The following is a 16,595-nucleotide window of genomic DNA, read 5'->3' as shown; positions in this document are numbered from 1 at the left end:
GTACATCGGTTTAAGAGCTCTGAAGTGGCGGAGACTGTTTGACGACGGTGGAAAAAACCTGCAAAATAGAAAATTGCTTCGATGTGTAAAATGTGATCGTGCCTAGGGCGTGGCGTGGAGCCACACTTATATTGGCATGTCGGGAGCTTAGGAACGTTGAGTGGAGGAATGTCCAACATTTAATGTGTGTAGATTTGAAGCGACTCCTCTTTTGGGAATTTCCAGAGGCGTGTCCCACAAACTCGTGGACTATGGCAATGCGCTCGGGTGCACTCGAGTATGGTAACATATTTTAGGCACGATCTAAGGCATTGAGCCACACCTTTCTATCTTTCCATGATCTAAATCCCTTGATTTGTTTATCTCCCATGATGGCAATATAAAGCGGAAATTCGCAAACTTGAAAGTTTTCGAAATCCTTCACCAAGTGCTTGTCTCTTCATGACCTCCATTCATATACCTATCTTTGTTGCTTTCCAATTCATGGGGACGTTCTGCACTATTTGTGCTTTCATGATTTGATCAATTGTACTTCGGCCAAAAATATACCTCCTTCTGTTGTTTTGTTTTTGTTTAGTGAGTTGCGTAAAGAATTTAGGTCATCTCAGGGGTGTGGTTTTATCCATATCTATTTAGGGAATATGTTCCGCCTTTGTCAATTAGTTAACTTTTGATTCAAATTTAGGAGTCATGGACACGACTCATGGTGTGATTGGAGGTTCGCCCCCTAATGACTTAATTTGGCAAGTACACCAAATCGTTTCCAAGTAATAAAGTGGTAAGTAAAATCTTTCCTACATGGATTTTTGTTTCGACGATGCAGTTAGTTAAACCTATTAAAATCAGTAAAATGGAGGGAGTTTGCAAGTTTGATTTAATTGCGCAAATCAGTTGGATGGGATGCAAAAAATAAAACGGGTATGAGTCAAAGTTTTAGCATGGATTAGGATTCTTTGAATCCCCTCTACCTCTTTGTAGGAATTAATGAAAATACAATTACCAGTTATGAATTGATAGTTCTTATTCAAACGGTTAGTTCGGTGGGATCTAGCATCCTTCCCGATGCCATGTTGCTCATCAATCACCTTAAAGGTCATACTTGCAATACGAGGGTACATGATCGTCAATTCTCTACAGTTTCATACACGTTCTAATAGTTATTAAAGCGAAGAATTAGACTCTCACAGGTAATTTAAACGTAGGATAGTTGAAATTTTCATCTAAAGAAACCACTTTACGTACGAATATTAGAATTTCACCACATACCCAAACAAACCCTAATTGATTAAAGAAATAAGAATAACCCTAATTAATTAGAGATAGAAGAATAAAGTTCATATATAACGATTTTGATGTAAGTTGGATCCCAATCCTCACCTAATTTAAGGTCAATCACATTGGCTAGGTATGTCACAATCCCTAGTGTATGAAAGCATTACATTGTTTGATACATATAAAAAATTAAATAGATCTCAAATCATCATTGAATAAAAGACGTTCATTATTAAAACCTAACAAATAAATAGAGGTTCATCTTAAACCCTAATCAAAAGGTGTTTTGTTACTCATGGTAACAAAAGACACAATTCAAAAGAAATAAATAATACTCTAAGAACAAAGGTTGAGGAGAGAGAATCTTCTTGATGCTCCTAGCGCTTGCCTTCCTCTTGAACCGTTAAGTTTTGAATGAATATTTTTGAGTGGAATGAGTTATATTTATATGCATATTTTCTGCTGGGTTTGGGTTGAAAATCTGGGCTTTTTCCAAACCCACAGAGAAAAATACAATAAAATGTTATATTTTCCTGGAACAGCATGTGCGACGTGTATGGGGCTAGGCATGTAGCAGCTGACAAAGAGAAAAAAAGCTATATGTCCCACACATCTGAGGCGCATGATCTCAACCTTCAATGTTGTTTTTGCTTTTTTGTTTCATCGAGTATTTTCCTTCTCTAAATTGGTCTTGGGACTTGAGGCAAAATTTTCTCAACTTGTAATTTTTTTCAAAACCTTCTTAAACATTGCCAACCTTCATTTCATGTCTTCCAAAACTACCATGAGGTGCCTTGTTTTTCCGAATTACATGATTTTTAAATAAAAGACTCAACACCTATGAAATTGTCTAGAAACATACTTACATCACTCAATTGAAAATATTACAATATATCCCTTAAAACCATGAACATCATCTATCAAACCCCTCTTTATTGACTCAAATGACTGATAAAATAACTAAAAAATATGTTGAAAATATTGTAACATGACTTATTCTCATCCCCTCCAAGTGATTGTCATGTTGTGGCTAGGGGTTTTGATGGACGATTATTTGCAAATGCATCAAATCGTAGAAAAGTAATACAATAGTAAGTTATCATCTCCACATGGATTGTCGTTGAACTTAGAAATTAGCAGAATTTATTAGAAGTAAATAGAAGAAAAGAGATAAAATGGTTGCAAAGTTTCAGCTGCCCTGCCCAACGTGAGATTAGGTTGGTTTGATTCAGATACGTAACAAAGATTAAGCTATCTTTTATTCCCCCTACCTTCATTTTTGGAATTAATGCGGTTAATTATTAGTTTATGACCTATCTTTTAATATACGAAAGTAGAATATAAGAATGGAAGTTTTAATTTTATTTTGCCATAATTTACTAAGTTATAATTGTGATGTTTGCTTAAGATGAAACAAAACTCTAGATTCATACTTAGATTCGATTCAAATATTTAATTAAGAAACTAAACAATTTACTACTGTCTTGTTTGGATGAAAGTAGGGTTGTCAATCCTATAATTCACCTAGAGATTAGTTTCATTGATGGTTTGAAAAAGCATTGGAAACAGACATATACAAATTAAATCGGACACTCGAATCATATACAAATAATATTATCAGGTTGTGTTCCCGAATTCCTTCTTTCTCAACCTCAATATTCGATTACATTCATATTAAAAGAACAACTAAAATAAGCAAATTGAAAATAGTAAACATGTTTCAAAAGTCAAAGTGAAAAAGCAAAGTAATGTTATAATCTAGTGTAGTGCTTTTTGCAAATAAAAAGGCATAATAAATAACTTCAAATAATACAATATAGGAGAAACAAAGAGGCCGACAAAATTACACTAAAAAGTGAAGCTTTTAATGATAAAATTATCATACGAATCAGTTAAATTGTCAACAATTTTAAAGATGCATCTTTAATATCGTAACATTAAGTAAGCGTACACAAAAAACTGATCGTAACCGCAAGGGCTTAAATCTATAAAAATGAAAATGAAAAGGAATTGTTATGTGGTAATCGAAAGAAGGAAAAAAATGAAAAAGAATTTTTATGTGGTAACCAAAAGAAAATAATAATAATAATAATAATAATAATAATAATAATAATAATAATAATAATAATAATAATAATAATAACAATAATAATAATAATGATAAAGAATTGTTCTTTCAAAAAAAAAAATGAAAAAGAATTGTCATCAATAAAGTGACAGCTAATAATAAGAAGAAACAGATGTAGAAAAGGAACCTCTAGTGTGTTTGTGACTTTAAAAAAATGCGTTAGTGTTTTATATCAATTTTGGAAACAACAATATTTCAACAAAAACAGAAGTGGTTTAGTGGTAAAAGTATGAAGTATAGTCATATGATACCTGATTTGATTATTTTTTTCTTCAGATCTTTTTGTTTATAAAAATCATTTGATAAAGATAATGATAAAGATGATGATGCCGTCATCAAAATAACAGAATTGTTATGCCGGATACCATGATCGTGGTTTGAACCTGGTACCTCCACTTGTGTGTGAGTTTATAATGGCTTTGTCATTTCCTCTGTCTAAAAAAAATGAAGATGCCATCCATAAATAAATATGAATATACCTCTAAGCATATTTTTCATTTTTCTCTTGACCATCCATAGTCATGTCTCATGTGTTTAGCACCTCCATCGGTTCACACTCATAATGTCAATGCATACTATTTTAATAATTAATGAAACTATAAAATTTGTTGGCATGATCTTTCTTTTCAAATTTGTGACATCGTGTATGTATCAATTTCTGATTCATATTAAATTAAATGAAGTATTTTTCACAAGATATTTTTTTAAAATAAACATTCAAACCATGAAAACATACATAGGATACATGGTAAACCAACGGAAGAGATGAATTACAACATAGAAAGCAAGAGTATTTGTAGAAACGCTAGAGCACATCATTAACGAAAGACGTTAAAAACAATGAAAACATCCTAGCCGGTGGTCAAAAGATGTTAATGTGAACATCCTACTGGTTGGTGATCCATAGTGCTAAAGTGATTAATGAGTTTCAGTTAAAGATGAATCGTTCAAATAAGTTTGACTTCCAATTATGACTGAAACAAACAATAGTAAAATTTTGCTTACAATTCGACTGAACTATGAATTATCATAGACTTATTCCTTTAAAAATGGGAGGGTTGTTTGGCTTGTTTCTAGGTACTTCTTGTGCTACGGGTTTGAGTGGTCATAAATAGATTTCTAGATTTCAAAAATAAAAGCGTTGGTTAAATATAAATGAAACAATAAAATCATTTTTTTTTTTATGAAAAGGAGGGTCCAAGCCCAGCAAAAGGGAGGATTGAAAAGTAACCCCCGCTTAATCATCAACTAACAAATGACTTATTTAAGTCGAACATGACTCATAAAACGTCATCTCATTCTTCATGATAACCCAATATTAGTTGACACGTCAGCGCGCATATTTTCTTCATGATATGAATGTTTAATCTTCCCGTCACATTCCTTTTGAAGAAGTTGTCAGAACAAGGCTCCTACCACTCGCATTACTCTCCTGCCTCCTCATAATAATATTCACCACGATCAAAAAATCCACATATAATTCTATTACAGTGAACCTTAATCTTCTTGCACACCGGAGACCTTCCAAAACTCCACACAACTCCGCATCAAAAGCATTCACTTCTCCAAGAATTTGACAAAACACCCTAACCACTCGCCTTTCGAACCCCTAGATTTGGAGAACCTCCTAACTACATTTTAGTCGATCATAACAAACCATTTTAGATCCAAAATTAGTATAAACAATAATTTTTTAAAATCCCCTTGATTTTTATTTACAGATGTTTGTATTACTTTACCTTAAAATACAATTTTGTGTGTTTATATATATATATATATATATATATATATATATATATATATATATGGGTGATGGAGAGTATATATAATATAAGTAGTCAATATGTGGAGGCTTAATCACACTTAATTAAAAAAAAATTATATCCCTTGTAACAAAAAAAAGAAAATAGTTTAATATCCCACGTTTTTATTTATTTTTTGTGAACAAATACCTCTTGCACGTTGTTAGGATACTACAGCTCAACTAAGATTGAGACAAGAGTTAGCCAATCAAGTCCCACATATTAAAAATAGTTAATGTATATACCTAACTTAGGGCCTAAGAGTAATGCGTGTCCAAAATGATACAGCCTTGTCGTGGACATTAAATTATTTTTTATCTATTTGTTTATTTAACCCTTTGGTTTTTAAGGAAAATGATAGTTAGCAATCCGAAATTTGATTAAAAGGTGAGTAAAATTTAGTCAAAAATTGTTTTCAACAATTATTGAAGTTGGGTTCTCGAAGACAATTCGTCTTAAGATAAACATCAAATTATTTATACAATACTCTCCTTTTAATTGGATTTTTTTTGTGTACTCCTCTCAATTGGAATATAATTAAGTACAAAAGAAAAAATATATTTTTTAGAAGAAAAAAATCATCAAATATATGTAAAATGTAGGGTTATATATGTTTTTTTACCCCTATAAATATAATAATTTTTCGTTTTAGTTCTTCTAAAATTTTCTTTCGATTTTTAGTCTCTAAAATTTTCAATCATCATATTTGGTTTCTGTTTATAAATCAACTCATGTATAGAATTTGTATTTTTTTAATGAAATTATGCTGAAATGTGTAGAATATTATTAAAATCTCTCCCAAAAAATTAGATTTTTTTTTAACAAAACATAAATTAAATATGAAGATAAAAATACGAATATTATTAACTTTTTTGCAAAATTTATTAAAAAATATGAATTTTACATATGAGTTTACTTAAAAGGATGGATGAAAAGTGAAGACAGAAAACTTTTGGTGCACTAAAAGTCAAAGAAATTTTTTAGAGGGACTAAAATCTATAATATATTGTTCATATAAAGCATAGTTCCAGTGACGTTGCAACATGCAAGGGATAAAGTTCAAACTCTCAATTCCCCACTTATTCACCTTAAATAAAGAATTTTCTAATTACTAGACATTTTGACAAAAAAAAACTATAATATATTACTTTATTCATATTCTAATTCCTAAAATATTCTTCAATAAAAGAAGTTTCTATTAAAAATCAAACAAAAAGAAGAGTATTATTCCTATTAGCTCAGTTCATAACAATATTATATTATATCCAGGGATCGCTGTTCAACATCAAATTTCTCATTTATTTATCTTAAGGTGAAATTCTGATCACTTTGATACTCAACAAAACAACAAAAAAGATGAGTAATATAAGAAACACAATTTTTATTGTTTTACAATTGTGTTTCCTATATTTTCCAACAAATAAATAGACGTTTAAAACAAAACTTCTTCATTTGTGGTGTGCAAAATAAATATATAGAAATTATGGTGTGTTTCTCCAACTCAAGAATTCGAGTGTGCAAAACTGAAATTACATAAAACAAAAAGGACTATAATTGTAAATATCAAAAGATAGTTTCCTCATTAGAAACAAACAAGGGGCAAAAAAGTAAAATGAGTAAAATGTTACTGCATGAAATTATGGTTTTTTAGCAAAGTCGTTGGAAAAAGACAATAACAATAAAAACAGCTGAAAACATGAAAAACATGTTGCAAGAACAGTTTCTCTAAACTTAAGATTTGTTGTCACTCAAAAAAAATTCATCTTTCATGGCTTCATTGAAACTACCAGAGATTGTTCCTTCTCCTAACACAGACACTGAACGTCTAAGAAATGCTTTCCAAGGTTTCTCTCTCTTTCTCTTTCTCTCTCTAATGCTAAGAAAGCTTAAAAAAAACTGATTTTTAATGATTTTAAGTATTTTCTGAATTTGTGTAGCGAGAATTATGTCAAAAAACTGAACTTTTTGTAGGTTTTTATTAATGGGTTTTTTCAGAAACGTTACTTTGTAATATGCATGTTTGTAAAATTGAATCACAAAGATTTGTATTGAAGGTATTGTTATGATTTTGTCATTTTATACCTTTTTTGTATTCTATTGGTTCATTTATGCTGATTTTTGTATCAATGGTTGTTGGTATTAGAAATGAGATTATTGGTGTTGATGATGGTTATTGGAAAATTGATGTAGGAATTGGAACAAATGAAAAAGAGTTAATCTTGGTGTTAGGACATAGAAATGCTCAACAGAGGAGGGAAATCAGAGAAACTTATCAGAAACTTTACAATGAATCACTTCTTGACCGTCTTCAATCCGAACTCTCCGGTGATTTTAGAGTATGTCATCATGTCATTCTTGCTTCAATTGACTTTTCATTTTCGAGAAACAATTCTTCGATGTTGTATTTTATCAGTATATATGATTGAAATCAACTGAAATTATGTCATTTTCAGTGACTGCTTGTGCCAATTTGAAATTCTAGTTTTTTTTTTTTGTTACGAAATTGGTCAATCATGTGTCCTATTACTCTATCTGTATTTTAATTTTGTGCTAATTTGATTTGAGCATTACAAATATAAACCTCAATTTTACACCTATAAGCTATGAAACACGGACACTCCTCGAATTAGGCGTGTCCTGGTGACGGACACGTGTCGTGTTTGACACCGACATATATAATTACACTGAATTATGTGATTTTCTCAAATTATTAGTATTGTCGACGTGTCCGTGTCGGTGTCCGTATCCGTGCTTCATAGCCTATAAGTCAAGATAATGATGTTTGTCCTAACAATTCTATAAGCTTTTGGTAAATGATTTCTTTTATCGAAGGAAAAGTTAATTTTATTGTCGAATTTCAATATGATTTTCGAAGCTCGCCATATTTTTCTGAAGTAATGATGTGATCTTCAATGCAGTAATCATGACATAGACTACTGTGATATGTAACAGAATGCTATAGTTCTCTGGACTTGTGATCCACCAGAAAGGGATGCAAAATTTGCAAGAGATGCATTGAAGGTTAAGAGGAAAGGGATCAAACAGCTGCAGATTCTGGTTGAAATAGCATGCGCGTCGAGTCCAAATCATTTGATGGCAGTTAGGCAGGCTTACTGCTCTCTCTTTGATTGCTCACTTGAGGAGGACATTATAGCCTCAGTTTCTCAGCCACTCACAAAAGTAAGGACATGAAGTTTCTTAGTTACACAGAAAAGAAACTCTTATCTAAGTTTGTCTAGCTAGGTTCAAGTAAATGTTGTTTGATTGTGGCTAAAGCTCTATAGCATAGCGGAATCTGAACAATTTTCTATTGTTTTGTGACACGCTGTTTAGTATAAAATACGTTCGAATAGCAGCTACAGTGTTGCTATGTCGAACTATTGCGTAGTAGTCTAGTAGAATTTGAGTCTATATTATCATGTTTATTAGTTGAAATAAATGAAATCGGCAAACATGAAATGAAAACGAGCCCTAATTTTCATCACAAATTCAATGTTCTTCAAACATATCATGTGGGTGTTCTGCAGATTTTAGTGGGCTTAGTAAGCTCCTTCAGGCATGATAAAGTGACAGTAAACTTGGAAGTTGCAAAGTCGGAAGCCGAAAAACTACATGAAGCAATCAACAATAATAAATTAGACGATGATCACTTTGTTTGGATACTTAGCACCAGGAATGTTTTCCAGATCCGCGAAACTTTTGCATCCTACAAGCAACTCTATGGCAAAACATTTGAAGAGGTTTTGTTTAACGATTTCAATTTTAATGTCAACTAGTAATTTAAATCATGCCAAATGCACTTAAAAGCAAAGCCTCGATTACTATAATGATGTTCCAAGATGTTGTTTATTCATTCACTATGAATTTTGGTGATTTTCTTTACAGGACATAAAAACTTGTGGTAAAGGTGATTTGACATCACTCTTAAATGTAGTAGTATGGTGTATAGAATGCCCCGAGAAACATTTTGCAAAGGTACTTGTTAATTCTCTTCTACTCAAGACATGTTCATAAGTTTTTTTTTTTTTTTTTGGAAACCCGGGTTTATAAGTTAATACATTATTAGAAAACACTGATCAATTTTCAAGATGTGTGTATAACTTGCTTTTTCAGAACTGTAGATAAGTTAAAAAGAAAAAAATCCGTCTTTCTTTTTCTGTTCATCTGTTTATCAACCATTTCCGAGTCTAATTTTCAAAAGCCAAGTTTATCAATATTGTAAATGATACATTGTACACACTATTGATTTTTAAGATTAGATATGTTACGCATACTAATTGTATAGGTTACTGATAGCTCGCATTGAGAATTTAGCTTGTTTGGTTGAGATTCTTCTCTATGCAAAGACAATAATTGCATACTCCGACACATATTATGTGTTTTCTCACACTTTTAATCAAAGCAAATTTGTCTTGCTTCTAATCGAATTGTGTTTGAAGCCTCTCAAAATCTAAAAGAAACATCTACAATGAACTTTTTCCATGGAAAGATGGTCGATTATACATAACAGTAATGTTTCATTCAATTTTTTCCCTTCCTTTTCTTTTTGAGATGATATGCATGTAGTAATTCCTTTGTTCTTTCAAATATACAATGTATCTTTCGTTCGAGCTTCTAATAAAAATTTCATTAAGGTGGTTTCAAAGATCAAATTTTGACATCAACGCAGTCGTTTTATATGACTATTTTGACGAATATTTTTATAGGAGTACCAACATGGTTGCATTTCATCTTTAAAATATCAAAGTATCCATTTACTGTAATTTCTTTGAAGCTATATCAAGATTACTCATTCAGAAAATGATTGCAATCTCATTTCGGTTCACTTCTATGCACAAACAGGTTATAAGGGATTCTATTGTCGGGCTAGGAACTGATGAAGATTCACTAAACAGAGCTATTGTAACTCGAGCTGAAATCGACTTGTTGAAAGTGAGATTCGAGTATGCTAACATGTACAAATCAAGTCTTGATGATGATGTCATTGGAGATACCTCGGGTGACTACATGGAATTCTTGCTGACTTTGCTAGGGAAAGGACCAAAGGGATACTAATACATCACAACAACAAGAACCTTTCATTCTGTTCTGAGGTTATTTATAATCTTAATTTGATGGTTTAAATTATGTTGTACATGTTGGTACAATATTTCAGAAGAATAAAATTTGCAAGTTGAAACTAAGACTATATATGTGTGTGTTATTCTGAATTGGATTTGTGTGCATATCAATTAATTGTTCCTTGATATTTTTCTGTGAAAACTAAAAGCAATTGTTGTATAAATAAGAAGGTATTTGATGATGTAAAATATATTCAAATTATTATCATTGATGTAATTATTTGAGTTGTTAAAAGAATGCTCCAAATAGAATGAAAAAGTGTCATGTGAGTTGTGATACTTCATTTAGCCAATAGATTTAGCATGATTGATGAATCCCCACTCACATGTGTGATTACACTAGATTAAGATCCGTGCGTTGGGTAAGGACGGGTTCATTTGTTCCCGTGTGACAAGATGCCGACCTTGAGGGTAAGCCGGTGGAAAAATTCTTAAGTGGCTTGGGATGACATTCTAATGTTCGGAGCTACCGTCGAACACACTAGTCATTATACTAATGTCATGCTTACTTGGAATGGAATTTGAGGAGGGATAGACCATTGTGGGATTCGACCCCAATCATAGTGTGGCACAGTGACACATCTCTATTCAAACCTTCCTGAGTTAGGTTGGTACCTTTTCTCTTTTTGGGAATTTCAGTTGGAGCTAATCCATGAACTTGGAACCCGGCGATAAAACCTATGAAGAAAGACTTTCTTGGTGGAATGGTCGTAATTTGTCCATTGGAGGAAGAGTGGTTTCAATCAATTTGGCGCTACGTAGTTAAACTATTATTCTATTTTTCTTTTTTCAAGGCACCTCGGAAGGTGATTTATGAATTGACTCATATTCATCGAAGGTTTGGAGAAAACACAAGATCAATAGGGTTAGATGGGATAAAGTTTACTCAGTTCAAAATTAATAGTCAATCTTGAAACGTAGGATTCGTTATGGTGGCGTGACTTCCGCGCAATCAGTTTTGTTGATGATTTATCTACAAATTTGTTGGCTAGTATAGTTCATAGAAAACTTGGTAATGGAGAAATCATGTTTTTTTGGAAAGATTTATAGTTAAGTACAATTTCCTCATTTATATAGATTACGTTTTGACAAATCAGTTTATGTTACAAATAAAGGAACAAGTTTCTGAATTAGAGGAAATGTTAACATATGTGCAGCTGCAAGATAATGTTGCAAACTCATTTATCTGGACAGAAGATCAAGTGGCTAGTTTCACAGTAAATTGCAGCTATGGGCTGCTGTCAAGGCTTGTGACAGAAGTGGATACCGATTGTGATTTTGTTGCAGCTGTCAAACGCCTTTGGAAAACGTCGGTTCCATCTATAAGTTGTGCGTATTCGGATGGAGATTATCGCAAGAGATGATTTCTACTAGAGTGTAGTTTTGTGTTTTGTTTCAATGACATTGAGTCAGTAAGCCATTTGTTTCAATCTTTGTACTTGTTAGAATACAATTTTTTCTTGTAAAAGAAAAAGATTGGTACCAATATGACTTAGTGCATGCGGAGCATAGTATTGCTATTTATTGTTTTCTATGATATATATATATATATATATATATATATATATATATAATATGTGAGTTGTGATACTTATATGAGTAGCGTGTGTTCAATCATTATTGCTTATAAACAATAATATAGCAACATATGTATACGTTGGGTTGCAATTTTAGAAGGGTGAAAGTTTATTTTGGAGGTGTATAATTGATTATATTTGGTTGTTTTTGTGTAGAATTAATTTTTTACCTTAAGAGTTTATTCTACTTAAGTTAAGATTGGTAGTTTTTTATTTTAATTGATTTTCACACATAAATTTACAATTGAATTCAATAATGTATCGAAATACAAATCACTCTTAGTTTGAATCAATTTTACATAATCAATTTATTTTACATTAAATTTTTGTTACTGTATAACCAAATAATATATTTACTCACTCCTTCATTTTATATGTCATTTTCTTTTAATATATGCATGCAGGTAGTATATGCAATATCCGTATGCATGTTGAGGCACAACTCCTCGAAAAATAGGATGCTCATATAAGGCAGTCGGAAGCGTAGGCTTGCAAGCGTTAAATCTAGATCGAAAAGAGACAAGTTTGCAAGCGATAAATTTGTGAAAATAAGGTTCCGGAATCCACCAGAAATTGAGAAAACTCTCCAAAATATTATTGAATGAATAAAAGTTGCCTCTTAGACTACAATTGTTAAGCTTAAATAAGGAAATAACAAAACTCTAATGGACCGAAAATAACAAACTGGAACAAATACAGAAAATTATTAAAATTAAGCTAAAATAAAAATACTATAGAAAATAATATGGATACTCTCCTACATCATCCCGATCATTCTTGCTTGTTGAGGCACATATTGATACTCTGCCTCGTGCATTCCAGCCTCCGATCATTCTCGCTTGAACTCATTCATCACTAATTGCAAAAAGATCACCCTTGCTCGAGCTTCAACAACTCTCCTCTTTAAAGAAGTATGCGATCGAACTCTAGTGTGATATGATTTGGAGCTAAAATTTTGTTGCCTTATCATATACTAAAGTTAACAAAAAAAATATATATATCAAAAGTTTTAAAAATGTCCAATTTTGTAAGTTTTGTTTATAAAATGTTCGATTTAAATATTAATATCGGATATTTTGAAAGATCAAACTTTCAGTTTTAGAATTCAAAATATCTGATATTAATATTCAACCGGACCTTTTGAAAACAAAATTTTATGTTTGGGTAATCAAACCGAATGTTTGGATTTTCAAAACTTTCAAGAATTTTCAAAAAAAATAATTTTATAAGCCAATATAGTAAAGAATTTGACTTACAAAGTGTAGTGTTATATCTTTTATCTCTGTCTTCACAAAGCTGCACCTGGTGCAATAGATTCCAATTTCTTCATTCAACCTGTAATCATGCTCACATGATAGACTACTACAAAATACCCCTTTAATAGCATTCATTTAGGGCGTTTAATAGCGCTTGTGAAGCGCTAAGAAAGCCTCCGCTATTATAGGTCAGAATCCCTATAATAGCGTTTTCTAAATGTTATTAAATAGTAGCATTTCAATAGCACTTTCAGAAAAACGCTACATGTACGATTGCCTTTTTTTTTTTTTTAAGGGAATGTACAATTGCCTTTTTTGAGGTTGATATATTTTTTTGAAAATGCTAGATATCAAGAATGATTTTATAAGAAATATTCAAGAATGACATGGCACAATAATCACCTTTAGATTTCAGTCTCATTTATTAATCTTTCATAAAAAAAAAATACATAACACCCACCACCCTATGATTTTCGGCTGAGATTTTATTGGCTAACATTAATTTCAAGACTATTTCTTGATAAAATCTAAGGGTGATTATTCTGCCATGTCATTCTTAAAATTTTATTGATAAAATCTTTCTTGATATATAGCATTGCTGTATTTTTTTTAATATATTTTGATAAACCCCAAACATAGCGTTTTTACGCTAACTATACCCTCTCCAATAATAGCGTTCAATGCATACCGCTGTCTCTGCGAAGCTAAGTAATATCATTTTCCTAAAAGCGCTATCTAATCCATATTTTTTAGTAGTTTTTCTGGGCGCCCAACCAAAAATGCTATAAAAGGCATGTGTGTTGCCTTTTTATAAATAGCATTTATATAGAAACGCTATTAAAATTGCGCTATTAAAAACTAAAATTGTAGTAGAGATATGGTAGACTTTTTCTCAGTTGGAGCTAAAGTGACAACACTTGAACTCTGGTTGATAATAAATTTGAACAAAATAAGCATGTATAAAAATAAAAATAAAGAGAAAAGAAAGTAAATGACACACCTTTGTTCATTAATAAGTTCCTCTTATGCTGCTGGTAATTTATCCATATCCTTCATGTAAGAATCTAGTATCTACCATTATCTTAGAGGCTGTTGCATCTACGGTTCTGCGCCTTCGAGCTTGTTCTTCTTCATCGTCATTTTTGTTTCTTGAAAAAAATGACCGACGCCTCTTCTGTTCAGCTCCACTTTTGAAATTCACCCCCTCACTGGATTTCAGATCCATTAATTATATCCTCTAAATCGGTGGAAACCTTCATTTGGTGCTTCTTACGGCTTCTGAGATTATAATAATGTTCTGAAGAGACACCGTCGATACCTTTTTTCATCATTCTTCTTTGGTCTGCCAATATTATCATTCATGTGATCAAGTTGAGAAGAAATTCCACCACTTTCATGATGATGTGCATTTCTTTTAGTAGACTTTCCATGAAGATTGTCGGTTTGAACATAAACAACATCTAAACGACCTTCTTTACGGATGCTACTTGAACCAAGATCATAACCCACCGTGTCCCCATAACATGACAAGATGGAAATTTCTTGTACATTATGAGCAGAGACAGGGACAATGATTTGGGTGTCAGATGCATCCACTTGAAAAACAGAAAGAAATAATTTTCCATTTTTGATTTGAAAATTAGAACCACTAGTATTACTATGTCCATAATTAATTGTGGTCTTTCAAGTTATGAATTTTAGTTTTCTGCAAGTTTTCATGTGATACCTTGACCCGTGAAGAAACTTACAAACTCAATTTTTTTTACTATCTAAAATCTATATATTTTATTTACTATAATACTTTTTTTAGGTGATTTTATTGTAATACTTGTAAGCAACATTCTGAACAACAACATGTATCATCCCTTCATGTTAACCAATGCAACACGAATGACATATATAGTTGGCTCGTGTATGCACGGTTCAGGTTAAAGAAATCTATTTTTATATATCTAAACAATTATATTAATATATAATTTCTTCTTAAATGTTGATCCATAATTCCATATAATAGTTTGGAGGAGTGTTTACAAGTAGAGGAATGATATTTGTACAACCAATCCTAAACAACTTTTGTGACAACCACTTTTCCTCTCTTCTTATTGGATAAATATAATAGAGAGAGAGAAAGAAGAAGAGAGAGAATTAAAACACATGTGAGTATGAGAGAGATGGTTGTTCCAAAAATTGTCAAAAAGTGGTTGTACAAATATCACTCTTCTTACAAGTATACTCACTTTATCCCTTCAAGTAAAAAGTATACTCACTTTATCGTAAAAAAATAAAACTATAGCGAACGTCTTTAAAAAAAAGGTATAGCGAACACATTCGGACTGTCGAGGCTTAAGCAACCTAAGTGCACTTTCAATACTTAAGGGATTATAATCCAAATGCACTGTTTCTAACTGAGACTCTAGTCCAATCAAATAAAATAGGAGAATTTCGCTATAAGCATTACTTTTCTTAGCCTATGGCATTCTCACGCGCCCTGTAAAATTTAGAAAATAGTTCTTCGAAAAACGTAATCTGGAAATATACAAAATCTTGTCCAGCGTCGACGTATAAAATGAAGTTCACCTCCCATTTCACAGCTTCACTTTTTACTCTCTCTCTCTCTCTCTCTCTCTCTCTCTCCCTCCCTCCCTCCCTCTCCCTCTCTCCCTTAGTTCGATTTCTCTATGCATGCAAGTTAATTGCACCGTTTTTTTTCTTTCTTCTGCACTGAAGCAATCCAGAAAATCCATAAACACCAAGAATGATTTTTGATCTTCTATTTTCTGTTGATTTCGTTTTGTGCATGTTATAGAAGGTTTCTCCTCTACTCAGCGTGTAAGGGTGGCAGGGCATGCTTCCCTTAGGAGAGAGTGTCTCCAACGAATGGAGGAGGATGGTGTTGTTCCGAGGCATCTAGGTGTCAGGGGACGTCGTGCTGATGCCGAGCCTCAGCCGGAGCATGAGCAAGAGAAAAGAGAATGATGAGATGGACATGCATCATCAACATCAAATGGAGGAGGAGAAGCTTGAGGAGGAGCTTGAGGGAACGGAGGAGGATATGGAAGACGGCGAGTCGTAGCGAAGGCGGAGGGGGAAGCGTCCCGTGGTGCCAGACCCTGAGCCTCTTGATGACTATCCCAGTGGCCCACACGACACTACCATGCTATGGAGGTACCATGTCACTTGGTCAGGAAGGCGTCTCAGGGAGAGGTATTTATTAATGTTAACTTCCTTTAAAATGTTGTTAATCTTTGTGAAAATGATGTTTATGTATTGTTAAATTACCCGTTTTGTGGAGTCATGATTGTAAATAGTTGTTGATATTTGTGAAATTGATGTTTATGTACTGTCTAATTTTTTTGGTCTAATGGGCTACACGGCCCTGCCTCCTATGAGTAATGTCCTATAAATCTAGACAGTGATTTGAGCTAGAATTGTAGAAATTT

General features: G+C 32.4%; 1 protein-coding gene across 1 annotated transcript; it reads left to right on the top strand.

Moving 5' to 3' along the window:
* The first annotated feature begins 6,872 nt into the window (after positions 1-6,872).
* Positions 6,873-10,539, top strand: LOC11443965 (annexin D3). Its single transcript, XM_003627726.4, has 6 exons — positions 6,873-7,046; positions 7,393-7,538; positions 8,155-8,382; positions 8,730-8,942; positions 9,088-9,177; positions 10,045-10,539. The coding sequence occupies exons 1-6, from the start codon at positions 6,971-6,973 to the stop codon at positions 10,255-10,257; spliced, it is 966 nt and encodes a 321-aa protein (XP_003627774.1). The 5' UTR covers positions 6,873-6,970; the 3' UTR covers positions 10,258-10,539.
* Positions 10,540-16,595: the final 6,056 nt, after the last annotated feature.

This window comes from Medicago truncatula, chromosome 8, assembly GCF_003473485.1.
Source record: "Medicago truncatula cultivar Jemalong A17 chromosome 8, MtrunA17r5.0-ANR, whole genome shotgun sequence".
In the NCBI taxonomy this organism is placed as follows: domain Eukaryota; kingdom Viridiplantae; phylum Streptophyta; class Magnoliopsida; order Fabales; family Fabaceae; genus Medicago; species Medicago truncatula.
The sequence above is the reverse complement of the archived record's forward strand: the minus strand, read 5'-3'. Positions and strand labels throughout refer to the sequence as shown.